Source organism: Malania oleifera, chromosome 12 (assembly GCF_029873635.1).
Source record: "Malania oleifera isolate guangnan ecotype guangnan chromosome 12, ASM2987363v1, whole genome shotgun sequence".
Classification (NCBI taxonomy): Eukaryota; Viridiplantae; Streptophyta; class Magnoliopsida; order Santalales; family Ximeniaceae; genus Malania; species Malania oleifera.
In genome coordinates, this window is record NC_080428.1 from 83,038,353 (window position 1) to 83,066,303 (window position 27,951).

General features: G+C 33.9%; 2 protein-coding genes across 4 annotated transcripts; both read right to left on the reverse strand.

Annotated features, from left to right (window-relative positions):
- Positions 1 to 6,989: 6,989 nt before the first annotated feature.
- LOC131144738 (zinc finger BED domain-containing protein RICESLEEPER 2-like) lies at positions 6,990 to 10,525 on the reverse strand. The gene is made up of 2 exons (XM_058093580.1): positions 7,435 to 10,525; positions 6,990 to 7,299 (listed from the first exon to the last, which is right to left on the reverse strand). The coding sequence occupies exon 1, from the start codon at positions 9,466 to 9,468 to the stop codon at positions 7,696 to 7,698; it is 1,773 nt and encodes a 590-aa protein (XP_057949563.1). The 5' UTR covers positions 9,469 to 10,525; the 3' UTR covers positions 6,990 to 7,299; positions 7,435 to 7,695.
- Positions 10,526 to 11,587: 1,062 nt separating this feature from the next.
- LOC131144739 (uncharacterized) lies at positions 11,588 to 27,136 on the reverse strand. Of its 3 annotated transcripts, none has more exons than XM_058093581.1 (22): positions 27,004 to 27,136; positions 26,620 to 26,862; positions 24,693 to 24,778; positions 24,422 to 24,523; positions 23,390 to 23,496; positions 23,163 to 23,263; positions 21,777 to 21,864; positions 21,046 to 21,134; positions 20,211 to 20,350; positions 19,933 to 20,098; positions 19,618 to 19,753; positions 19,347 to 19,443; positions 18,318 to 18,447; positions 17,526 to 17,585; positions 17,225 to 17,343; positions 16,364 to 16,488; positions 15,610 to 15,834; positions 14,513 to 14,673; positions 13,787 to 13,950; positions 13,144 to 13,226; positions 12,932 to 13,017; positions 11,588 to 11,954 (listed from the first exon to the last, which is right to left on the reverse strand). In XM_058093581.1, the coding sequence occupies exons 2-22, from the start codon at positions 26,818 to 26,820 to the stop codon at positions 11,811 to 11,813; spliced, it is 2,610 nt and encodes an 869-aa protein (XP_057949564.1). In that variant the 5' UTR covers positions 26,821 to 26,862; positions 27,004 to 27,136; the 3' UTR covers positions 11,588 to 11,810. The 3 variants fall into 3 exon arrangements, with proteins under 3 accessions (XP_057949564.1, XP_057949565.1, XP_057949566.1); XM_058093582.1 differs by having other exon boundaries at positions 26,620 to 26,857; positions 27,004 to 27,101; XM_058093583.1 differs by lacking the exon at positions 27,004 to 27,136 and having other exon boundaries at positions 26,604 to 26,738.
- Positions 27,137 to 27,951: the final 815 nt, after the last annotated feature.

Here is a 27,951-nt window from a genome sequence, read left to right on the forward strand (position 1 = left end):
TGCTAGAGTGGATCGTTGGGGAAACGAAGTTGGATTTCATCCCAAATCCAAGGTAAGGTTTTCTACTCAATATTTGGGTTTTTCACAGTTGAGGAAAGTGTTATACGCGTAGAAATACTGAACTTTAGTACTGGGAAATGTTGTTTCCAGGGTGTTGAGTTAGGAGCCCTGTGGGTGCGGGACAGTTTTTTCTTAGGGGTTTTTCATGAATCAGGTAAGGGGATAAATTAAGTTAGTTCTTTTTGAGAAAATGTATGTATATATAGCATTTGATTTCAGGAAAGTAAATATGTTCATATATATGATTGATTATTTGAGAAAATGCTATTGAAAGTGATGATATGTTAAACATATGAAAAATCTATTGGTGTGGCATGAGTATAAAATGTTATGAAATACTGTTTTCTGAAAATATGATTATGAATCGGATTTTTATAATAGAAAATCGGCGTACGAGCCAAGATTTTTATGATTTGCCGGCGTACGGGCCGAGCTATGTGTATGTTTCGCTAGTGTACGGGCTGAGTTATGGATATGTTTGCCGACGTATGGGCCATGTTATAATGTGATTTGCCAGCGTACGGGCTGTGCTATGATTTGCCGACGTACGGGTTGAGCTATGATAAAATGTGTAATACCAGCGTACGGGCCAATGATTTTCATGATATACATAGATATGCAAAATGATATGATTGAGGTGAAAATTAATGATATGAAATATTCATGTATCACAGTTTCAATATACGTTATATGGTATCAGAACCTGGTTGACTTGATTTATGCTAACACTTGCACGGTACCGTTGCTATGTGTCCATGGTCTTCGTAATCATGATATTTGTGTTAACGCTGCTGTACGGAGTGGTGTGAGATTGGATGGTCGATGTGGTTTTTAATAAGAGTGTGAGCGCCCCTGGTGTACGGACCAGGTCAGGCAGACCCATCGAACTTACATACTGTACTTTTGACTTGGCAGTGGTTGGCCAACCATTGTCAAGTCTTGCCTACGGGCCACACAACCCAGTCATGTGGGGGTAATACATGACAACAGTCAATTAACCTACCAGGAATGTTTTTATATTATTATTATATGAGATGAGACATGTTTATGGAAATACAGTATGTTCTGCCGTGTTTTGATGATATATATATATTCCAGATTGACATTACAATTACTGATTATGGCCTATATGGTATATGTATAACACGGAATACTTATGTTGCCACACACTGATATTAGTTTATTTCCCTTACTGAGAGGTGTCTCATCCCTAAATTTTATAAACTTTTCAGGAACCCCTGATAGGAGAGCGGGTAAAGCCCCGCTGGTCTAGTACGGTAGATCTACCCTTCTAGAAGGGTGAGTATTTTGATAGGATCAGATGTATTTTATGGAAATGGCCCTAAGACATGTTTTTTTTTTTTGTTGGGTTGAGTGTTGTGTATATATGGATATAGTGATTGTAGTAACTCTGGTATATTGTGATGTATGATATAATGAGATATATATGATTGTGCATTTCCTACTGCTTAGGCTTCTGCTATATGTTCTGATATATCCTTAGTACCCACGGATCCAGGTAGATTATGTTGAGATTTATGATGTTGATTTTTTTAAAAAAAAAAAAACATGAAAATTAAGCAGGTCGTCACAATTGAAATTGCAAAATAATACACATTAAAAATACTATTAAAAATAAAAATATTATAATTATTTTACTTAATTGTTATATTTCTAAATTTTATTTTACAATAAAATTTTTTTGGACATGATGATTGAAAAATAGTGCAAATATTTTGTAATTGACTTCATTATTATTTATTGAAATATATATATATATATATATATATATATATTTCAATTTTATTTAAATTCATGTGAACATTTTATTTTTAATTTTAATTTAAAAGTGTATAAAACGAATTATTTAATCTAAAAGAACAATTTATGGATATTAAAATTCTTGGCGAGGGATTGTCAAACCAAATGAGAATCTGGTTTCAATTTAAAAAAAAAAAAAAGCAAAAAATTGATAACAAAAATAAAAAGTTGTCAACATAAATAAACGGGTTTTTATAATATGTTTGTTCACTGTACAAAAATAGAAATGAAAAATAAAAATTAACAACAACACCAAACAAGCTCTAACTTAACCCTATTTACTTTTATCCTTAAATCAAATAACAATTAAAATATAATTTAAATAATAAAATATAAATATAAATTTAAATGTACTAAAATAAAAATTAAAAAGTAAATAGCATTATTTGTTTTAATATTATAATTTTAAATCTGTTTTTAGTACTACAAAAATAATATTATTGTATATTACAATTGAAATAATAAATAATATTTTTTTTTGAAATACTTGTATTTCAAAATGCTAAATATTTTATAAATAGTTTTATTTTAATTATATTTTAAATTCACATAACCACTTAATTTTAGTTGAACGAACCTAAGAGCCGTGATAAGACTACATACTATAAACTCATTGTATTGACCTCATGAGTTCAGAGTGTGAAAATGACATCTTGCAAAAATGTGTTGCATATTATGGACTTATTGTGATCGATTCCTTCTTCGGACCTTGTATATGCAAGAGCTTTGCACTAGACTGCCCCTTTTATTTAATTATCATTTTGAATAAAATTTTGGTATTGGATGAATGATTTTAATTGACAAAAGTCAATTCTCAATATTAAAGTATTATCACAATTGCTAAAATAACCAAAAAAAAAAAATGTTTTTCTAACAATAAAAATAAAACCACTAGCAACATAGAACAAATATTACAAACTTTTTCCCTTCACTGTACAAATATAAACCAAAAAAATAAATTTTTTTAAAATGATACAAAAAACCCCTATAATTTTCAGAAGTTGTAGTTTAGGCCCACGATTTAAGTTCAAAATTTTTTAAACTCAAAATTTCTATCCTAATCAGTTGTTTTGGTTCACTTTATCCAGAGAAAGTGGCAAAAGGGAAGCCATATTTTATTAAAAGTGAAATAAATTTCTATCCTAATCAGTTGTTTTGGTTCACTTTATCAAAGAAAGTGGCAAAAGGGAAGCCATATTTTATTAAAAGTGAAATTAGTAAAATATGGTGACATTGAACAAGCTAAGAGTTTTTCCCCTCCCAAAAACTGTGTCGCTAAAAATCCCTAATCACTAAAACAATGATTTCTTTATATCATACGCTCATGATTCATAATAGGTTACAAAACGGGTTAAAATTTTTTTTTCCTGAGGACGTTGTCCCCAGACCTCAAGAGGTTTGTCCATGAGCGAATAGGCCCAAGCCTCCGCCTTATGGACTAAGTCTCAGAAAAAGTTTCTATTAAAAAATTTCGCAACATTATTTTGGGTCGAATCATCATCCAAATCAAATACAATTAGGATAGGTTCCACAAAGTCAACATTTGTCTCCCCAAGTGTATCCCGCTAACATGTTGATTGCAAATATGCCTCTCCTTTTTATTTTTAAACAATCTTAAAGATTGACATTTAAAGTTTAAGTATGCTGAATAAGTAATTATTTTTCGAATGAAATGGAAACAGATAATTCAAGAATCATAAGAGAAAGAGAAGATTGAAGTTATTTACTTAGATGAGGCCAAAAAAATAAATTTCTGAGAATGTAAGCAATAATCTCTCCATCTTACTCCTCTCCAAGAAAGCAATGACAAAACTCCCAGGGTGTGATTTAGGTGGTAGTGCGGGTTACGGAAGTGCATCTCACGTGGTCAGGTGTTCAAATACTCCTGAATTCGTTTTCGTCCCTAGATTTCTGAAATTTACTTCTGGGGTTTGTTTCAAAGGGTGCGGGATTATTCACATGGGCCGTAAAATGGACATGTGGAAACCCGTGCCTAATCCAAAACAAAAAGAAAGCAATGACAAATTAAAATTTAAAATATTGACATTTAATTCGTCTTAAATGCATACATATCTTCTTGAGTTTCCTAAAAATAGAAAAAATAAAGAAATATAATCATACTATATAAAAAATATAATTTAAAAATTTTATTAATGTGAAATTATACTAATGTTCATGTTCTATATAATAGTATTTGTGTTAGCAATTCAATTCCACACAAACTTACATGATTTTTCACATATAAAATTTTTTTAATTTTTTATCTGCACATTTTAAGATAATTATAAAATATTACTTTTAAAAAAAAAATTTGCCAAACTTGTACAAAATGGTAAACTTCTTTTATTATTTGTAGATATTTATTATAAGATTTTTAAAACTAAAAATAAAATGACATTTCATAAATATTTAAAACTTTTAAAAAAAAATTTTAATTTCTTTTAACTGGCTAGTCAGTATTTCTTAGGATGAGAAATATGGTATTATGATCAGCAGAAGAGATAGAGAACAAGGGTCACTTTTCTATCAGAAGGCTTCATTAAAATCAAACATAAGATTTTATTAGAATTTAGTAGCAGAAGTTTGGAGATAGAAATACTTCAAACTAGATACTTTTAGAGCCAACTTTGAATCAGATCTTATTGTGATAGATCTAAAAAGAGTAAAGAAAGGTCTAGAATCACAACTAATAGAGATTGAAAGGCAGATTAGCCTTTATCAGTCTAGAATTAGGCAGTGTGAGTGGCAGTTAGAACAACTCCACAGCACTCTAAGATCAGAATCAGACAGCCAAAATCTCATTCATCTTCAAAATAAAGGATAATTAGTCCATTACAAATAAAATTAGAGAAATAATGAAAAGTTATGAGGACAAAATAAGATCCCTTAGTAGGGAAGAAGATGCTCAAACGTCTCAGGTCAAAAGTAGCATGTCAGGAAGATATACTGCTAAAGACTATGAAGATGCATAGGAACAGGAGGTTCAAAGTGCTCTCAAAGACATTGATGAGACAAAGGTTTTGTCAGACATAACTAATGATATCCAGAATGCTCAGGACGAGCTAGATAAGCTTCTTCATCGTGAAAAATGGACAGAAAATGAAGTCTCAGATATTTAGAAAAGAATTAATAGAAGGCTTAATGAGGTAGAAGACCTCAAGGCTAAGAAACTAGCCAGTGCCAAGAAAATCCTTACACGAACCAGTAAGGGTTCAGCAAGAGGTGGAACTGTAGGAGCAGAATCATCAGGTTTCAGGGAAATAGTAAGTTTTCCAGAAGTTTCATCTTGGGATGCTAAGCCAGTATGGCAGCCCCTAAGAATGGAACCGCACTCGTGGGAGCGAAAGAAGTTATCTTTTAAGGAAATGCTCCAAACCACAGCCAAACAGCAGGAGTTTGTTTTAAATTACCTAGGAAGAATTCAGGAGGAATTCAGACCAAGGACAAGTGTTCCAGAGGGAGTACCCCAAAACGAAACCATCCTTAGACTTAATTACGAGAAGGATCCCGCAGTTGCAATTGATGATTGGGCTATGGATATAAGATATCATATCCTAAGCAAAGGAATTGAATCTTGGTCGGTGGAGCAAGCATATAAATTTGCAGTAGCCACACTAAGAGGAAATGCTGGAGATTTTTGGGAGATACTTCAAAGGAACTCAGATGTGAGTACTATCATTATTAACACCATCAAAACTCCAGATGAAGTGATCGCTATCATAGCTGATTTCCTCAAACAGGAGTTTGTAGGATATTCGCTAGTTGATAGAGGGGACGAGCTAGTTGAGAAGGCCAGGATGGCTCTCACAAAGATTCAGATCTGTGAAATGTGTTACTTTGAGGAGTTTCTTTGTGAATACTAGTATTTGTATTACAAGCTCGGACCACAAGATCAAACGTATGCAAAAGAAGTTTTTATTAATAAATTACCCGGCAGTTGACCAGAAGTGGTAAAACAAGCTGTTAAGCAGAGACTAGAGAGAGATACAAAAGTATCAGATACTCTCGGAGTCAGAGCAGAAATAGTAAGACAAATGATAAGACTCTATTGTATGCAGAGGCATATGTTTCAGGATATAAGAAACATGCCTTATATGAATTCAGACTGTTGCACCAAGATAAGTGGAGCAACAGGAAGATATGGATGTAACTAGAAACCAACTAAATACTCAGAAAGAGTAAAAACTAATTGTGTAGATGGAGTTTGCCATAAGAAGATCAAAGTATTCAAAGTCAAAGGAAAGACTTGGAAGAATTTTGGGAAGAGAAAGAGCTCTAGAAAAGGGCAGAAATTCCCAGAAAAGAGTTATCTTAGACCCAGTAGGGTAAGAGAAGATGTCAAGGAATCGTAAAAAGAAATACGGATGATATCCCAAATGTCCACAAGGAAAATCCTTGAAAAAATGTGACTGTTGTTGGTTTTGTGGCAAGAAGAATTATAAGGCTAATAATTGTCCAGAAGCAGAGAAAAGAAAAGATAGTCTCAAAAGAATTTTGATGGAGAACATTTCAGAACTACTTTGTGGCCCTGGGCGGGTATAATTGACTGACATTCGACAGAGACCTGTGAGAAAATGAAGGGTACACTGACGCACGCAAGCGAGGATGTGTTCTTCATTATTTAAAGCTCTGCTTTTGACATCGTCGACAAGTGAGGAAATTTCCTGGAACCTTCCTATGATTATGAATGTTCCGGCTAGGCCTGGCAAAACGGGCGGGCGGGCCGGGTTTGGTCGGGTCACTAATGGGCCGGGTCATAAATGGGCGGGTCATAAACGGGTCAATGTTAAATGGATCACACACATGTCAACCCTAACCCGTCCATTTAATAAACGAGCGGGTAACGGGTCACCCGTTTAAAAATATATATATTTTATTTTAAAATTTTTAAAATTTTCATATAAAATGACATTTAAAAAAAAAAAAAACTGCATTTTATTTATTAATTTCTAAATGAAAAGAACATAAAATGTAAAAAATAATACATCTCTTTAATGAATACAATTTTTTTAAAAATGTAAAATTAAAAAAATAATACATGCATACAATATTTATATATAAATCTAAATTTAAATGAGTCCCGTAATATTTACATATAGAGCTAAATGTAAAATATTTAATAAGTTCATTCATCATTCATATTTTTTTAATTCATGCATTATGCATAACACATGAATCAAATATTCAAGTCCCACAATCAAAACATAATCTTAAAAAATATAACAGTTAAATATTTAGAAACAAAACCAAATTTAAATGAGTTCCATAAAAATTCACAAGATTACAATTTTTAAAAGATAATAAAAAAACTTAATTAGCCATGATTGTTTGTCGAAACTTCTCCCAAATCATTAATCAAAAGATTTTCAAATTTGACTTCTAATTGTTCAGCTTCTTCTCTTTCTTCACTTGGGTCCACTGCAATGACAAAATAAATAGATAACAAATAAGAAACAATAACAATTGACAAAGGATATGAAAGTAAATAAAATGTAAGTATTGAAATTATTGAAATAATATTGGAAGAACTCAAAAAATAAAAAAAATGCATACTTGCGTAACCAAACAACCAATTTCGAGTTGTTATCAATGCTCCTGCATTTTCAGGCAAAAGTGATCTTCGATATTTGTTAAGAACCTGGGCTCCAATGCTGAATGCAGATTCTGATGCAACGCTTGTGATAGGAATAATAAGTACATCACGCGCCATAAGAGATAAATCAGGATATCGAAATCGATTATCTTTCCAATACCGCAATATATCCATTTCAGCATGTTCCACACGATTTAGCCTAGGCTCTTCCAAATATAAATCTAATTGAGATTTTTCTGTAGTAGCACAATATTGGCTTTCATAAAATTCAAATTCCTGTCATATATTAGAATAGAAAAACAAACAATATAAATATAACAGCTAAAAATAATATATAAAATAAGAAATGAAAAATTAGAAAATATAAATGAAGTTACCGAAAGCTCATCTCTAATGAGATTGTCACTACCACCAGTACCCCCAGTAGATGGAGCAGTAGATTCCAAAGAATTTTTTGATTTGTTTGCATAATCTTGGAATAGAGAGTACAACTTTTGACGAAGGAGATTTAACTTTTGCCGAGAAGTGGATGAATCAATCTTTGAGTAGCAAAACTCGACAAATTGAAGCTTGTAACGAGGATCAAGAACAATTGCAAATGCCAAAACAACACTATAACACTTCCAATATTTATCGAACTTTTCTTTCATTTTTGCAGCCATACCATTAACAATGGAGTCAGGATGTTCCATTGTTTCAAGTAAATGCAATTGAATTTTCCATATATTTGAAAAATACAAATTAGATGTAGGATAATCCAAACCCGAGAAGAGTTTTGTCATGTCGTAAAATGGCTTCAAGAAATTACAAATGACCTCAGCTCTATTCCACTCTTCATTTGATGGACAATACTTATAATTTGCATCAAGTAAAGCATAATGAATTAAAGCCCGTCGATATATGAGTGCACTTTCTATCATCATGAAAGTTGAATTCCACCTAGTTGGTACATCCAAGCGCAAACTGATTGAAGCAAGTATACCAACTCGTTTAATGCACTCTTCAAACTTAAGTTTTCTTCCTTCTGAACCCTTAATGTACTTGACACTTTCTCTAATGTTATACACAACACGTTCAATCACTTTTAAACCTTCTTGAACAATAAGATTTAAAATATGAGCACAACACCTTACATGAAAATATTCACCGCCACTTACTAAAGGTGCTTGCAAAGACAATTGACTTGAAAGAATATCTTGCATACTATCATTAGCAGTTGCATTATCCAATGTGATGGAAAATATCTTCCTATCAATACCCCATTCCTTCAATACACTAAATGTTTTTTCTGACAAAGCAACTCCTGAATGTGGGGGTGGCATGTGAGAAAAGTTAATAATCTTACTATGCAATACCCAATTTTCATCCACAAAATGAACTGTAATGCATAAATATCCTTCAGTTGTAGGAGAAGACCAACAATCAGAAGTCAAACACACTCTACCAAAAGCACTCTGTAGTGTAAGTTTAAGTTTCTCCTTCTCCCTTTTATGTATTTTCAATATATCAGCTTTAGTAGTGTTCCTAGCAATTGGTTTAACATCAGGATTAAAATATTTATGCACATCTCGATTTCCTTCATGCTCAACCCATGAAAAAGGATAACAATGTTTTATTACAGCAATTGCCATCTTCTCACGATAAACATCTTGCTCAATTTTTTTCGCATGAAGTTTGGTTCCGTAATCCATGTGCATCTGCTTCACATCATAGTTATCACGTAATGGACAATTATTAATATGGCGTCTCAAATTTGCCGTCCCATGGGTTGAAGCATTAGCAACATATTCAGCCCCACATTTTTTACATTTTGCCTTCTGTTTTCCATCAACATCTATAGGTAACAAATAGAATTCATCCCAAGCAGCTGATGTCTTTCTACGTTGTCTCTTTTTGTTAGTGCCATCATTGATAGAAGAATTGTTCTTTTCAGATTTATCTGAAGATGGAGTAATATTACACTCATCATCAAAATCCAAGTTTATGGTATCCATTCTTTGCAATTTGTATTATCCCTAACAAAGAATAATTTTTTGGATATGCTGGGTGTCTTGGGCTTTCGCACCAAACTAATTCCCTAATAAAGAAAAATAGTTAAGACTCCGAAAAATAATAATATAAACAAAATAATGAAATATTTAAACAATAAACACAAATCTGTTATTGGGTGTGCGTGTGTGTGACAACAAATTATTTTTTTATTTTCTGTAGAGGAAACACAAAAAGCATTATTATAAAAATTTCTTTTATTATTACTTGATTTTCATTCTACTTAGCTTCTGAACATGGTAGGATCCTTCTTGTTTTTTTAGTTTATTTTATTTATCTACTATTTATTTATGTACTATTTATTCATCACAAATCTATTTATTCATCACAAATCCATCATGGCATCATCCATGAAACCCAACAGCCAACAAGCCAATAAATCAGTAACAATAAGTAAGGCAGTGACAGTCTAATAGATAGAGTCATATAGAGACCCTAAAAAATTAAAAAATCTTGACTCACCCCTGCAACTCACCTCTGGAGCTGATATAGTAACTGACAGTCGTTGTGGACCTGTGGTCACTGGTCCGTGGAGCCTGGAGGAGACCTGGAGGCGACGACTCGAGCAACTCACAGCACCGGCAGGTTCGGCAGGTAGCAGCACACCAGAGGAGAGGAGAGGAGACTCAGGAGAGGACAAGTCGGGGCCGTTCGACACGTTGCAGCGCACCAGATCCAGAGGAGAGGAGAGGAGAGAATGAGATTTGAGAGAGTGAGAGTTGAGAGTTGAGAGGTCAGAGATGAGGACTGAGGAGACTCAGGAGAGGCCGAGGGGTGAGAGCTTGAGAGTGGAGGCTCGAGAGCCGTGGCGTACTGGCGTGGGTTAGAGACTTAGAGCCCTTAGGCCTACTGTCTACTGAGTCTGAGTACTGAGAAGTGAGAATTGCTGAAGAGTGAAGCCTGAAGCGTGATTCTGTGAAGCCTGAAGGCGAAGGACGGCCGAAGGCATGTGCCGTGTGCATGAAGTCATGACTACAGTGCAGCGTGCAGGCTGTAGCGTGACTGCGTGAGTCTCTGTCTCTGAAGTGAAGGCTGAAGGCAAGCTGGGCTAGCACTGGAATTTGGATTGGAAATAAGCCATTAAGATTTAAGGATTCAAAATAATGGGTCACCCGTCGGGTGACCCGCCCAAACCCGGATAACCCGTTTATAAACGGGTTAACCCGTGACCCGCCCAAATATTAAACGGGTTAATTTCTTCAAATCCGAACCCGTTTTAAACGGGCGGATCCGAGTGACCCGACGGGTCATTACCCGTTTTGCCAGGTGTCACGGGCTAAGCTTGTTCAGGGCATTATGCTTGCCTATGACCGCTTATCTCGTGTGTTTGGGATGGGTTTCCATCATGTAAATACTAGTGTAGGGTTATTTTCTAGTATTTATTTCATTGTAAGCCAAATAAGGCAGTATGACTCCTCGGTCACTTTGATGTTTCCTAGTGCTAGAGTGAGAATGGCCTAGAAAGCTCTTTAGGGGAGGGTGAGTGTTCATCAATCATTGTAAAACTCACTAGCAATTGTCAACGTACTAAGCCTACTTGCCTCCCTCGCTAAGTACAACATGTCAACGGAGGATTGGTTAATGAATTACGTTTGCTTCAATATTTACTGCTTGGTTGCCAAGGCTTTCATGAATTGATTATTATTTCCGCTGCTATCTGATTGAATGTTAATGAAAGTGCTTCGTGTATGAATGTTGGTAAACAAAAGGCTGGCTAGTTAAGCAAGAGTGCTTTAGCTAGCGCCGCACGGCCCTTCACAACGGTGTGAAAAAGACGGACCGTGACACCAGGCCTAGTTCCGGCTCTCTTGACTCACAAACGCCTATGGAGAAAGTGAGATCGTCTTGGGGTGCTACCAAAATATAATACACTAAAAAACAGTGGACTATGTTGGACTCGTGGTTAGGACTTTGAATAAAGAATGCCTGTTCCCCGTCTCACTCGCTTGGAAAATTGAGCCTCTGGACTCGGGGCGTGTATCCCATTCAATATAATGCCTTATGAATAATGTGGCCTAACATATTAAATTATAGTAAAAATAATATTATCAATTACGTTTTAAATTTTAATTTATTTAATGTTAATTTAATCCAGAATTAAATTATAATAACTATATCAAAATACCAGTCACATACAAAACTTGTTTTTAAAATAATAATAATAATAATAATAATAATAATAATAATAATAATAATAACATTATTATCATTATTATTAAAATAACAATAAATAAGAATTGAGGCAGTCTCAATTTTGATAAAGCTTAAAAGAAGTGACATAAAACAACTACAAAATGTAAGTGGACATAAAACTTGTGTAGGCAGTGACATCAGCCCATTTTGGAAAGAGGCTTTTGAGCTTCTCTGCGGGGCCCACTAAATATTGGTCCAGCACGGCAACCTCCACTCGCAATGCTTCAGAACTGGCAGCCTGCAGCATCATGGAAAAACACGAACATGAAAAATGAAACTACTTTGGGGCAACACCTCTTCTGGTTTTCTAATTACGAACATGTGCTTTTCAGCTATTTCGGAGATGGAATTAATGAATTATTTACTTTTTTTATTTTTACGTATTTTTATAACTTTCTGAATTTATGTCATTTACTTATGAATATTTTATGTGTTAGTAATAGGATACGTTGTATTTTCTATTTTGCCTTCAAATTTTTTTTTTATTATTTAACTTGCACTAAATATTTTGGAAAACATAAAATGTCTGCAATCCCCTTAACTTATGCATAGATATGTAGGCAAGACAGGCAAAGAAAGCTTGTGTTGCTCGAAGATTTTAAAGGCCAACTATCTGGAGTTCGCTAGATGAGCCCTTTTTCCGTTCGATTTTTAGGGATCTTGTTTGGATTGCATTCTATTAGTTTCTCTCCGACTACAAACCCATGATATTGATAATTGTAAAATAAAATTGAGTTTTTAATGCATTCTTACTTCTGTGATATACATTGTTAACCCACGACCAATAGCTTAAACTTTCAAGTAGTGTGGTAATCTACATAAGTATTAGAGCTTGGTTGCTACGAGGTCCTGGGTTCTAGTCTTTATTTGTTAAGAATTATCTTATTCCCTATAATGAGTGTTACTTATCATTTATTTATCTCTCCACGATTTAGGGAGTGTTAAGGCTTGACATACATTGTTGACCCACGACCTAATAACTTAAACTATTATGTGGTAATCTAACAGTATCAAATCAATATCATTTTCTGGGACGACTCCATTCCAGGCAGATTAACCTGCTATCCAATTATTAAAATTGTATTTATCTTTTCATCGAGCAATACATGTCAGTCGACAATTTAAATAGACAGACACTAAGTAGTAATTTTTTTAAGTACTACAAAATCAGGACATATGACCGCATGAACAATATATTCAGAGTTTAAACTTTACCTCCAACCAGAAGGTCCAGTTCTTGTGGCTACTGCCACTGAGTCTACATATGTATGACAAGGGGCCGCCATCAACTCTTTCAGGAGCTGCAAGTGGTTTTCATCAAGTATAAACATAGGTTTAGCAACCAAAAAAAAAAAAAAAAGATAAACAACATAAACTACTTCAAAAACCTCCAAAACTAATGCAGAACCAGAGAGAAGTTTTATAACCTGGAAGTACGTTCTCTGCAAATGACCAACTAGACAAAGGACCTGTAATGTTGAGGACAGCAACCCAAACTTTCTCCAAAGAACTGAAAAGACATGTGCAGGGAGTAATAAATGTTACTACAAGTATTTGAACATATTCTGTAAAATCTTAAAAAACTGGCATCTTCAACCATCAAATATGCATACTGTAAAAAATCTTCTTCAATAATGTAGGACAAATTGGGTCAAAACTGCCAAATTTTGTCTTAACAATACATATGCCTCAGCAGAGGAAACATTTTTTCAACTTAGAGCTTTTTCAAACTGCAGTGATTCAAATACATCCACATATAAAATAGGAGAATAAAGTTTTGAATATTGAACGGCCAAAAGTCATATGTATCAAAGCACATAAACTGAGAAGCCTCATTTGCCCACAGCAATTGGCAGCTCATTCAAGCATGCATTATTATTCAACTCTAACATAAGGTTTAGATAAGAATCATAATACAGAATCAAAGATCAATTATATCAACTGACCTAAGAACAAAAACAAACAAAACCCAAGAACAATGTTGAACGTCGATAGAGGGTCAAATAATAATGTGTCAAAAGGATTGCGCCTGTATTCCAGATTAACATCAGTTTTTTTTTTCCCACTCACCCTAAGTTCAATTCCAAGTGAATTCTTCGGGATCCCTCATCAGACATTGATTGTGGTTTATAAGTTGACAAATGGGGGAAATGGTTATATTGCTTCATAATATCATCACTTCTCGCAGGGAACTTCAAGCTTCTCGAAATCAAGAAAGATACAGGAAAAAGTGCCTGCAAACAAAACCAATACTCAAAACACAGTACTGCATTCACTCCATTGAAAATAATGATAGCCAATCCTTGACAACCAAACAGAATATATCTACACTCCAAAATGAATTAAAAAAGCCCAGCATGCTACGCGTACAACATATGACAGCTAAAAGATCAACTAAGCACACAAGGACATGAAAACGCCCAATACATAAATAAATGTTTTCATATATAGAAACGTACACACAATACAGATAAACTCTCTTGATTATAGTTTCTCAGTACAAGTGCATTCACTATATTCACAATAGTTGTCTAGCTGCATAAACAACTTACAAAACCCAAGTGTTTAACGTGGTGCATCAAGTTTTCCCAGCATGAGCAAGGCTTCTTTTTAGTAGTAATGCGCATGCTACTAAGACCACGATGAATCCAAGGGCGAAGAGAGAGAGAGAGTGTGTGCCAACATACATATCATGACATACAAGCTACATAGCAAAGCCCATCATTTGAGGAAAAAAAGAAGGCATTTCAAATCATGGAATTGATGACAAACTGGTACAAAACATAAATTACATACCAGCCATTTGTCGCGATGAGTCTCACTAAAGGTTTCAAAAGACAATTCAGAACCAATAGGTAGTTCCTTTGCAACTTCAGGTGCATTTTTGAAAAGAAAAAGGAAGGAATTGGAATCAAGCACAGCAAAATCATAACTGGAATCAACAATTCGATTTGCATCTGTCGATTCAGAGTTAAAGCAACATTTTAGAAGATATAACAAAAATTTACAAGAGCATTGAAGTTTAATAAGAGAGCTAAGGAATGGTAGGTAACAAACTACTTTCTTTTTCCGATTAATGAAGAATTATATTAAGAGAGAATATAGACAAACTATTTTATCAAAAAAACAAAAAAAACAAAAGTACAAACTAGTGCAAAAGTTGATATAACATAGACCACAATGTCACTACCATTCTGAAACATTTCCAGTTTGTTCACAATTCAGTCAATCAAACCACATTTTCACAAAATCCTGATTTTTTTACTGTTTGTTCACATTCTTTCCCTGTTTTTTATAACCTGAAACTCAGCCTGATCATTTAAATACACCCCCCATCCAGCCAAGATTGTCCTCTTTCCCATATATGTCTGCCCCACAATGTTTATCCATTGTAAAGTTTTCTCACTTCTCATGCTACCTGTTGTAATAAATTTTTTGGAATTTTTTTATCATCAAATGATGGAAGGCGAGGACTGATCTGTTCCACTTGATTAGGAAAGGTGTCAAACCATTTGTTACCTATACTAAAATGCAGATTCTTTCAAGCGCAATCATTGTGGGATATGGAGCATTTTTACAAGATGGCACCATCGTTCCTCTTACAAGTCAAATGGCCAGAAAATTCCCCATACATTTTATTTAACTTGGGTATTCCTTGATGCTTTATGGTTGGCAAAGCCAAATGACAAAAGGAAATTCATCATACATTTGGATTTAGCTTGGGCATTCCTTGATGTCATAAAGGTTAGCAAGTGATGACTTGCTCTACGAGTGTAATCTCTAATACAAACACATACATAAGAACTTTTCATAAAAGTTAGGTCTGGGCTAGCAATGGTATGTATTAAAGCATACTCTACAGCTGGCATTTTAATTTTTAATGTCTTCAATACCTGCAGTAAAAAATGTATGCTGAAAGACAACTCTTTTCGGTGCATCCATGCTGTATGGGAAGAACTGTGATGACAGAGCCAAGGCAACCACACTAAGGTGCAGCAAGAATTGTATGATGGATGATCTGGCTAAGAAATGACCAGCAACGGGTATCAGAGGGCCCACACACCAACCAGCTACCAGTCCAACAACTGTTGCCACAATTATATCGGGAATGAAATACCCTGCAAGCAAATGTTTTATAGTTATAAGGTTAAGTTATCTTCTAGAGGTCCGAATATCACAGTGATTTCGACTGCTTTACAGGCTTACAGCTTGTTTTTATGTTTGCAAATAATAAATGTTTTCTAAAAAGTTGGAATAAATATTAAAAAAAGAAAAAAAAAAAAAAAGCCAAATCAGACCACTTGGAACTTGCAACAGGACCAGAACAGTCCAGATAGGGGATCTACAGAATGGAAACTCACAGCCAGACCAGATCGCTGCCCATCATGATCTAGTTTGGCCCCAGAAGAGATCAAAACTATGAAGTTGTTGGCACTGATATATGCAGGTAGCTTTCAAACCCTTTATTATTCTTATTATTTTTTTTTCTAACAGAAGATAAAGAAACTGAATCTGGAGATCAAATGACAGACAAGGACCGATTCCAACAAAAACTAGCGTCCAAAAAGAGCCTCTCCAGCATCAATTAAGCAATTGAAAATTATGCAATTTTATTATATTATACTATATTGGTTCAGAAACACTAACCATAGGGAGGTGGGAGAGAACCCATCATGCCCATCTTCTCAATTAAGAACTGAACAAGAAAGCCTCCGAAGTAGACAGAATATGTAAGGCAGGGTGTTAAAGGGACCACATAACACAATGTTGACCTGAAAGAAAGATAACAATGTTCAAAGCAGTTATAACACATTGAAGCCTAAGGGTGTTCTCAATCAAGAAAAAAAGAGCATTTACTTTCTTAAGCAATAATGGCTTCTTATGATTTAAATGTCTGGATATCCTAATGAACAATGGCTTCTTATGATTCAAATTTCCAAGAATATTTTATTTTTCTAAAACAATCTCTGAGAAAGAGAAGGGGAGCTTAGGCACAACGGTAAGGTTGTTGCCATGTGACTTGGAGGTCACGGGTTCGAGGTGTGGAAACAGCCTCTTGCAAAAATGCAAGGTAAGGCTGCATACTATAGACCCATTGTGGTCTGCCCCTTCCCCAGACCCTGCATACGCAGGAGCATTGTGCACCGGGCTGCCCTGCCCTTTTAATCTCTGAGAAAGAGCGATTATCCTTCACATGAACTTGCTTTAGCCATTCTGCCCCGGTAAAACCCAAAATTTGAAAAAACATGCTCTGTGTATTTCATCAAAATTAGACACAATCCAAAGCAATGTCAATTGCCAACATGGTTCAGCTTCAGCATTTGCAAAAAGGAACACTAAATGATATTTAAATCCACACAATGAACGAATATCTATATTCCGCAATATAATTCCGTTTACTAAAAAAAATCTAAGAATATGAAGTCACAGGAAATAATCAAATAAAACTTATTGACATTCAAAAGAAGCACAATAGACATTAAACTGGAAAAACATTACAAATCATACCAGAGCGATAGGTGACCAGAACCCTTTGTCGATAGGCAGAATAAAAGCCATGCAGATAGCATAGAAGCTGACAAGAAAAAAGCCAAGAAACCTCCACTCAACCCAGCTACAAGATAAGCCTGATTTCACTAAAGTTGTTTCAGATGTTTCTACTTGAAGTATGGAAATTAAATAAAGGTATAGATCTCAAGTTTCATTTAGCAAGATACTCACTTCAATAATTCTCTGGGCAATAATGGCATTTAAATGTGAATAACAGGATTCAAATTATAAGCACAGCATGTTGTGATAAACCACATACCAGAGTTAAGAAAGCATAAAAACCAAAAGCTCCCCAAAACCTGGCTTCATCTGCTAGCACCTACAAGAACGGACTGTGTCATTTTATCCCATAAATAAACAGCTTCATATATATCTTTTATATGTTCACCTTTCCAGGTAAAAAGTCAAAAGGCAGAGTCAGAATAATGTTATTGTTTCATTATCCCCGAGAATAACCCCATTTTGAGTTTATTTGGGGTACTTTGCTCTATGGCCAGTATTAAACAGCCTAGGTGGAAAGGAAAAATGAAAAGCTGGAGCAGATGCAGTGCTGCCTTTTAATAATCCTGCAACTTCTAAGTCTGAAGTTTATCCTCCAAATTTAAAGGTGAATTACTTAATAATCCTACAGCCTAGTGTTTTTAGTGTGAGACATTCATGTTGGAGGCCTCCAGTTCAAGCCTCGGGATGTTGAGGGATATGGGATAATGGATGGGTTTACCCTGTTTAGCTGAGGCCTAGTGGGCCTTTCAATGGACCAAAGAATTACTTTAAAAATGCTATCATTCATTCATAATTTCATATTAGATTATATACAGTTCAAGCCTAGAGGTGGTGAGGGATATGGGATGGTGGATGGGCTATAACTGTTTAGACCAGGCCGAGGCCTTCCAATGGACCAAAGAATTACTTAACTATTGCTCGTTCATAATTTAATTTTAGATTATATACAGTTATTTCCGAAAGATCATGAACATGATCTATGAGGTAAAACATTGAGTAATACAATACTCAAGTCAGTCAGCCACAATTCTTGGGTAAAATACTGCACCTCCTTTGATTCTTTAAGAGCAGAAACATCTTGAGAAAGGGGGTAACGTCTCCAAACAATTCTAGGAATCAGCAAACCAACAAGGGAGCAGGGTATGAACATCAAGAAAGCCAAGTATGGATGAGCAAACCTGCATTTAGACAAAACTGTTACTGACAACCATGCCAATAGTTGTATCATCCATATATCATTCGATCAAAGTTGTGACCACCAATTCAAGTTAAAACTGCTTAGGGATTGGGATTGATTCATAATGGTTTAGCAATGTTTAGAAATGCAAAATTTCAGAATTTGAAAGACTTGAAATATAAATCATGAGATATGCAGAAAATTCACAATACATAGCACAACACAAATCCTCCTCCCCTCCCCCACCCAAAAAAAAAAAAACTAAAAAAAAAAAAAAAGGATAATGAATCAATGATAGTACAGTGATTTGGAAGGTACTAATTTGATTGAATGTCTACAGGAGGTGTAAAATGGAAAAGGGAAAGAGAAAAAGTTCATAGGAAGCAAAAGTGAGTACTGAAACTGATCCCGAACACACAAAAAAAAACTAAATCAATCCTCTTCTGCCATTCTGCACTATCTAGGGCAATATCTTATTCTAGGTCTACCCTTCCCCCTCCTACTACTTCTAACAACAACTAAATCACCGATACTCACTAGTGCATTATTTGGGTCTCAGATGTTATTTTTATTCCTACTTATTAACTTATTTCTGAATTTCACAAGGCAATGCCGCCTGAGATGCCACTTTAATTTAGTGATCACAAGTTTTTCCAATCAGAAATGATCCCCCACATTCCACAGTTCAAACTAGAGGGGCAAGAAAAATCATTATTCCATGCTCATATTTTGCATCACAGACAAACGACAGCTCTTCATTAATGACAAAGAGATTATACACTGAATGGATGTATATTGCTATTGATTATGACAGGCACAACACTCTTCATGGTGAGATAAGGATCTACAATGGCTACACAAGTAGTTTCTACAAATAATTCCAAAAAGAAAAAAGCCTACCAATTCATCGCCTGACTAGAGAAAAGCAATCTTAAGACGGCAAAAATGATGGGAATTATAGTTCCCAGAACAACACCAATGGCATGGAGTAGCACTCCTGCAAAATTAGCAAAAAAAAAAAAAAAAAGTATTACACAATATCATCACAAAGTTCAAAGACTTATAATACAACGTTAACTAAGTGAGAGTTGTCAACAAAAATAACATTGAACAAAAACAGACTTCCAACTTTAATAAAGTTGTACTCAAAGCTAGTAATAACCCTATTTACCTTTCATGAAGTCACATAAGGTTGCAAAACAAGAAGACAAGCCAAACTTTGGCAAACGCAAAAGCAATGGCACAAGAAAGAAGATAGCAACAGGAATACTATGAAGTACCAAGGCTGCCCTTCCTGGATAAAATATCTGAAAGATAAACAAGAACATAAAACATAAGTATTATTATCCAGTTAATATCACACTTAGCTAATAATGAATTTATCACAATTATTTTTTATATAAAAATTTATCACAATTATAATACAGAAAATATCACAAATAAAAATTTAATACAACTGAAAATATAAATGCAAGCTATAGTGTACCATGAACCATGACAAATAATCAAAAAACACAGCCCGATCGTCCTTGGAACCATTGGCAGCACCTGGGTGAGATTCTAGTTCATTTGTCTTCCGCAGCTTAGATGAATTGGCAAATGCCTTCATTACATTGAACAAATTGTCCCCACGTGCTTGGATGCTCCCAGGTCTATATTATTGAGAATTGCAAGTATTAAGGAAAGTACCCAAAGTCATGTGATACTAAAATTCCAATTAAGGGAATCTTGCCAAAATAGCAGTTGTAAACTAGTAACACATACATTATATTCTCTATGGTATCATAAGAAGTGTGATAAAAGTAACCACCAAGCATAAAGATAATATCCAGCCCAGGAATTTTGCCATAATCTTCAGCAAATATTCTGTAATCTGTATCCCCAGGAATAACAGGGAAAACATCCTGCACATGGAACACACATTCACAACCTCAACAACAATACTGGATAAGAAGAAAAGTGCCCAAAGGCAAAAAAAATAATAAAAAAATAAAAAATAAAAAATGAAAAGATAAAAAAATTTAGGTAAATATATTTAAAGTGGCAGTGCAGAAGCAACTGCACTACCAACCTCATTATAAAAATGTACACTGATTGATATTTCATAATTTTAGTATATAAAGTTATCATTCTTCATTAAAATGCAAAATCTCTAAAAAAATCTTGTCGCTAAAACAATAGAACAGAGCCAGTGGGATTGACACAAAATAATGGAATTACTTTTTTTTTTAGACAGATTTATAGCAAAAATAGAAGTCCTAAAACCCTGCCTCTTGCTAGTTAGTTATTATCCACAGAATTTCTACAGCATTTTTGAAGGTCTTTATTCTCCATGGCTCTTAATAGATTGTGCAAAATATTGCTGTCAAATTACATTGGTAATTAAACTGCTTAAGCAAACAGGCTAACTGAAACAGTAAAATTGTTTTAAATAAAAAAATTACATACGTAACTCCAGAAACATAAAGTTCAACCTCCCTTGAATGAGTAAAGCAAGTTCCAATAAGCTGAAGATTTAAAATTTCAAACATTCACCTCTAAAGTGTTAAACTTGTGTCAACGAATACAAACAAAGTAATGGCAGAAGTAGAGCAGTAACCTGAGCTGCACTATGTGCCATCGGATGTATTGCTGATTCAGCATAGACAAGGGAAGGCCAAGCTCCAGGTCCAGATTGGCAGACTAAATCTGTTAATTAACAATATAAAAGTCAAAAAAGGTGTATAGTCAAAATAAAATAAAATAAAATAAAAAAGACAATTGTACTCTATGAACTATGTAAATCATGTATAAGGGTTGGCAAACCCTTGCTTCGCTTCTAATTGATCTCCTCATTTCTTTATTGATCAAAAGGAAAAACGATGTATAATATGGTCCATATGTACATTAATTGGTACAATACTTCTCTTCTACACACATCTTGGCAACACACGACCACAAAATGACACCAACAACAACAACAATATGTTCTTAATATAACAATAAAAGTTTAAAAAAATCACGTTGGCAGATTGAGGAAATTAATTCATGGAAAATATGGCAATTGACACTGAATAAACATTGGACCATCTGAACACCGGAATTTTGGGTGTAAGCTTAGCAATAGGCATGCAGGTCCTCCAGGAACGAGAACAGAAGAGTGCTGATTTATTTGGAGGTGTCAAGTGTAAACATTGAAAGGTCACAAGCCCCAAGCAGAATTGAAAAGGACAGCCATGAGGAGTGACAGTTACAGTTCAGTTGAGCTCGTAGGTCAACTCAGGTCCCATGACAATATTTAAATTCACAATCCCAGAGGAACTAAAACATTAGCATAGGATAAAACCTTACCAGGGCCTCCTGTCCCAGATGCTTCAACATTTATAAAAGCTCCAATTGTATTACGCCATTTATGTGTCTTCATAAATCCATGCGAACCCTAAAACGTTGCAAGCAAAAATGACCTACTATATGCTCAAAACGCAATTTCGTAGTTCCAATATAATGTTTAGGCTACTAATAGACTTTACTGAATTCTAATACAGCACAAGTAAAGCTGGTACATTTCAACAGAAACTTTCAAGTGACAAGAGATCAAATAGGTAGGAAAAGGGTATAAATAATAGAGCATAGAGAAGGTACAGATCTTCATTTTGTATGTTGTTTAGATTGGCTCTAAAACAAACCTTTAGGAAATTCAACAAAATGTTGAGAAAATTTTCAAATTCCACACAAACTCTTCAAACAATAAAGAAAGACATATTTAAATTTAAAAACATGGCTACTAAATGATTCATCAAGTATTCTGACCTCACAAGTGCACAGATGAGAAAATATTTTAAAAAGCATGTAAGAGAATATCTTCAAAACCAAATATAAGTAAAATTAATAAAAATTAAAGTCACCTGACCACCTGATGAGGTCTAACTTATGCCCCTAGGCACAAGCAATCATGACCTTGCAAAAGCAAGATGTTGTTATTAATGGGATCTTGGCCTTATTTTAAGGATGTGCACTCTTCAAAGGTACGGCACAAGCATTTTGGGTATTCTCAAATAAATTCAATCCTTCCCTTTTTATTCATTCATTTATCATATTCATTAAAAAATTCACAGACCTCTCTCAATGTAACTTGGGTTGATGAATGGTGATGCAAGAGAACACTGATGATGAATGCATAATATTGAAATCTTGAGGATTTTAACCATTGTTTCCAAAGATGAGAATGCGAATCTTTTAAGGATGATGTTTCCATGACTGATAGTTCAAACTAAGATGAGATAAAAACAAATGACAAATTTCCTTTATCCACACTCCAATCCTTTAACAATTGAGCCAGGCCGCAGGACAAGTGATGAAGCATTTAACAACAAAATAAGTGCTGCTATTAAAATATCAAAAGTGTAAAATCGTCAGAATAAGATGATAAAATAGTTGTCCAGTAGCCCACTCATCCTCTTGCACTGATTTGCTTATACAACTAGGCAAAATCTAATGGAAACCAGCAAGACCATTAATTACATCTTCAATGCCTCATGACATCACGAGCCCTGCTTTGATTCACGACAAAACTTAGTATGCCAAACACAGTTTTACAATACAAAACAAAGTTATAGATGTATATAAGGAAACTTTGGACAACGAAACAGAAAATGTAAAAGGGAAAATAGCAACACTAGCAGTCGACACTGCAGCAGCAACAACCACAATAAGAACAAAGTAACAATTATTTCTTACCAACATAAAAAGTTCTTCAGCACCATTGAAAAGGAAAATAATAGGTCTGGGTGGAACCCATTTGGAATCAACTATAAGTCGGGCCATTTCCAGCATTGATGCTACAAAAATAAAGCACAAAGAGAAAATTGTACAGCCAATGTTGCACAAAGAGAAAATTGTACAACCAATGTATATATAACCAACATAAGTATCTTGAATGCACTAAAGCTTATCAATGAACCCACCAACACATGAGCCACAATCACCAGCACCTGGAGAACCAAGGGGACTATCAAAATGGCCATTCAGCAAAACTGATGGCTCATTGTCTTGTGAATATATTGATGATATCCTGTCATTCAATAATAAATAGCTCACGAAGACATAGGCAAAATAAGCTCTCGATAGTAATGCTTCATCTCACATACAAACAATCTCAAAATGCCTCCTAAAATACAACGCATGCTAAATTAATTAAAAATATGAGAAATTGTTAAACCCCCACCTAGTGGGACTCAAGGCTTGGTTTTGTTGTTTTGTTGTTGGACATATGTGACAAATTGTCAATCATTATCATTAAAATATGGATAAAAAAGTACTTTCCCCTTCCTATTAGCTACTGAAAAGGACATCAAAATCAGGCTTACCTAATGACAATATTTTTGACTTTTTGGGGCAAAAAAAAAACTATAAAAAAATTCATAAAGTTTGTCAAGAGGAAAAATGAAATATGTCTATCTGAAATTTAACCAACTTACTCATGACAAATTAGAAAGAAACTTGTAAAGTAGAAGCTTAAGCCATACTTGAAACTACAGATGAAAGAATGCTCTCTCTCTCTCTCTCTCTCTCTTTCTCTCTCTTAAATTACAGGCTTAAGCCAGACTTGAAACTACAGATGAAAGAATGTTATCACTCTCTCTCTTCACTATGAACTTTCAGATTAACCACACAATGCACCAACAAGATGCAACTGAGCCCCTTTTTTTTATATAAAAATATAGTGCTAGAACATACTTTACAAGTTCACATACATTATTTTAAGTGCATAATTACTCATAAATTAAAAACAATTTATGAAGCAGGGGCATGAACACAGGGACGTAGGGCATAGAGAATCCTAAAAAAGCAGAAGACAACAATGGTAATAAAGCTGTAACCCTATAGGTGACAAAGATTAAGTTTTGTCATTTATATAACATTATCAAAGGAACAACGAGAGAGTCTTCGGGAAGTGCCCATGCTACCTATCTAGAAAACAATGCAGTGGGAAGTACCTCATCATGACATTTATATGATCCCTGTATCCAAGAGATATGCTATGACCTAAAAACATCATGTTGAATGAGCCATTCACAAGGCTTTTCTCAACCTCAATTCTGCAAGATAGCCAATTACAGGAAAGTGGTGTCAAATGAATTTATGAAAAAAGAAGGAAGTAGGCGAGAGCTCATCATAACATCTATTAAATTTCTTAAATTGAATGAAAATTCAGAACTCCAATTGAATTTTTAATAATCTACCATTCTCAAAAATACTAGTACTAACCTTATACTGGGCCCAGCTCGTTCCTTTAACAATTCCAGCTGCATTTTAATATATTGAGCAGCTTTTGTTAGACCAGGATGCCCTTCCTGCCAAAAATCATACGAGTAAGAACTTTCACAACAGAGAAGTGTGAATTTCCCACCATATGCTGATTAAGCTTATCATTTATTTGGTTGCCGAGAAAATTAATAAAACCTAACTAGACATTTGGCTCTGAGAATCACATAATTAGAATCTTATTCCTTCCTAAGTCAACTTCAACGACCAAAGAAATAGATGAGAATATTTTGCAAGCATGATGGATTTTCGAGGGATCCCAAATGCCTGGCTTAAAGGATTCCTGAGATGAACCAAACGTGTGCACCAAGGATTCTCAACCCACATTCATAAAATCCTCAGAGAATAGTTGAACCAAATGACTAGAAAGGGCTAATTGGAGTCATTTATACTTTCCATTTCCTTTTCGTATTTGTTGAAATATAATAAGGAAACAAATGGCTACAATGTGTTCATCTGCATGTCGGTTTTCAATTGTAGGCTTTCAACTATTGTGACGACAAAACCTGTTGCTACTATAACATCGAAAAGTTCACTTTTTATGGATTGAGTCAATAATTTAGAAGGTGCAATTGAGGCTTGCCTCAAGACAACAGGCCTGAGATGGCCTGATGCATAGTCTAAATACCTATTTCTTAAAACACTAGAACATAATAAAGGCTTATGCATCTGCACACAAGGTGCACCTTTTGAGCTTTTTTATTTCAGGCTTACACATTTTGAGCTTGTGCGCTTTTTAATTATAAGTTGAACCTAAAACTTTCCAAAAAAAAATCATAAGTTGCATCTTGTGTCATGAACACAATTTGAACTTTGTAATGTGTGCTAATCTGTCAATGATTTTATTAGAATGACAAGAAAGTAGTTTAAAAATCATATTTGAATTTTTTTTCAAATTTTTATTTGCAAATTTCCAGTTTTTTTTATTTTTCAATAAATATGTAATTTATTTATTTATTTATAAAAAGAAAATCCGCAAAGGGATTATGTCTTAGTGCACAATGAGGCTTATGCTTCTCCTTATAAGGGTTAAAACACCCTGCATTGAGCTTTCACCTTTTAAAACATCGAAATAAATCATTATGTACACAAAAAATTAAATAAATTTCTATGTGAATATATATTACATTATCATATTATATAATTTAAAACAACTCCAACTTTTCTAAATAATTTTGCAAAAAATCATTAAAACTATTTCTTCATTTTCTAATCTTTATATATGAAATTTTTAATTTATTTTTATTTTTTCATTATAGTTTCTAATAATTTGTATTCTTCTGAATTTATAGTTGTATCATAATTTCACCTAATTTTTATTTTTCTCAATTTTATAATTTTTAAAATTTTTAAATTATATTTTAATTGATTAAGACTTCAAAATTATTCTTAGATACGGTATTTATTAAGTTGATATAGTTGTGCTGGTAAATTGTTAAGGAGTTGAGATTTAAATGTAGGTCGACAAATGTTGTTGACCAAAATAAACATGCATTCAGTTAGGTTTTTTTAGTTTTTAGATTTTATTTTCTATTTCTGATTTTTACTTCTTATTTAGGATTTCCAAAAAAAAATTTATGCCCCTGGTAAAAAATTTTCCTTGTTTGGGAAAAAAAAGAAAAAAATAAAACTCGATTAAGCTAACTTAAATGGAGTAATTTTATATACATCCCCACGCACTAAATGACAAAAATTAAGAGAAAGAAAAGGAAAAAAAAATCCTGAAAAACTTATGACAGGTTCCTCAGGCATTTCCTTTTTTTCTCCTACGTTTTCTCAGCTACCAAACAGGACATTTTAGGAATCAACATCTTACAAAAAATGAAAAGTAAAAGAAAAACAAAAGGAACTAACGAGTGTATTTGCTCACTTGACGGCCGCCGATCTCTTGAGACAGAACGCGAACGTGTTCGAGGGCTCGGGCCTCGGAGAAGCGGTCGAGGGGCGCGCGGAGACCGAGGGGTTCGACATGCTTCAGGTGGAGCACGGAATACGCCAGAATCGACATGAGGCCATACATCACCGCCAAGAAAAAGAAAAACTTGAAGGCGGCGACGTCTCCGAACGCCATTTCCCGGCGAATCGATTGTGATTCCGCAAACTTCAATCTGACCTATCGGATTGAAATGAAACACGCATCAGAGATCGATTGCGGGTGAAACGCTTACAAGTAGTATAATTTTTTTTAGGGGAAAACGAAAAAAGTAGTGCGAGGGGAAGGTGCGATGCGGACGGAACGGGACTGGACTCTTACCTACGTAAGAATCTCCTGCGTGCTGCTGTATATGAAATCCATGTGACGAGACGTGAACGTGATGGCCATTTCTCTCGCCGGCTTTGACCCTTTTTATTTCTTCCTTATTTCCTAGCCGGGCACCCCAACTTCTTCTTTTTTTTTTTCTTAATTAAAAAATTACCATATTTGCATCATAATTATTATTATATATTTTTATCTATTATGGGAAAAACTTAAAATTAAAATATATACATATATATATATATATAAAGTTTTGCATATTTAAAAATAGTAATAGAATAAAATTAAAAATATCATTATTTTATTTTATTTTGTTATTATATTTTAAACTCTTATTTGATTCAGTAGTTGAAGAACAGGCCTGCAGCATATAGTGAAGATATATATATATTTATGACTTCTATCATTTTTTTCACAAATTTTTATGAGTATTTTATTCTTATTTTAAATACACGTGGCAGTTTTATTTTATTTGTTTCATTTTAAAAATTGTGTACAATCTTAAAAGCAAAATTCAAATATTAAAGTACTATGACATTATATTAGTAAAATAATTTAAAATATATACTTATTTTTAAAAGATATTGAAAATAGATATTAAAAAATAAAAAATGACATAAAAATATTTATATTAATTATAAGTTCACATTAGATATGGGTTATGAAATGAAAAGTGATCAATTCCATTTCATAATCTTTTTCACTTGTCTCGAGATTTGAGATTAATATGTCTGGACATATCAGTTTTGAACTTTAATTGTCATATTTTTTTAAAAAAGTATTAATTAAATAAATAATTTTAAAATTATAAATTTTATAAAATAAGATTTTTATACAATGAATAAATAAGTATTTATATAAATAATCATATATTAAAACTAAGGCATGAATCCAACCAAAATAAAATAATATTTAAGAATAAAGTGTATATACATATATATATAC

Excerpts from the sequence above, each read along its gene's own strand:
- LOC131144738 (XM_058093580.1), bottom strand. The coding sequence starts at position 9,468 with ATGGATACCATAAACTTGGATTTTGATGATGAGTGTAATATTACTCCA.
- LOC131144739 (XM_058093581.1), bottom strand. The coding sequence starts at position 26,820 with ATGGCGTTCGGAGACGTCGCCGCCTTCAAGTTTTTCTTTTTCTTGGCG. Across the intron at positions 24,779-26,619 it reads AAGAGATCGGCGGCCGTCAA|GAAGGGCATCCTGGTCTAAC; the intron begins GTGAGCAAATAC and ends GATTTTTGGCAG. Across the intron at positions 19,444-19,617 it reads CTTATGTGACTTCATGAAAG|GAGTGCTACTCCATGCCATT; the intron begins GTAAATAGGGTT and ends CTAATTTTGCAG.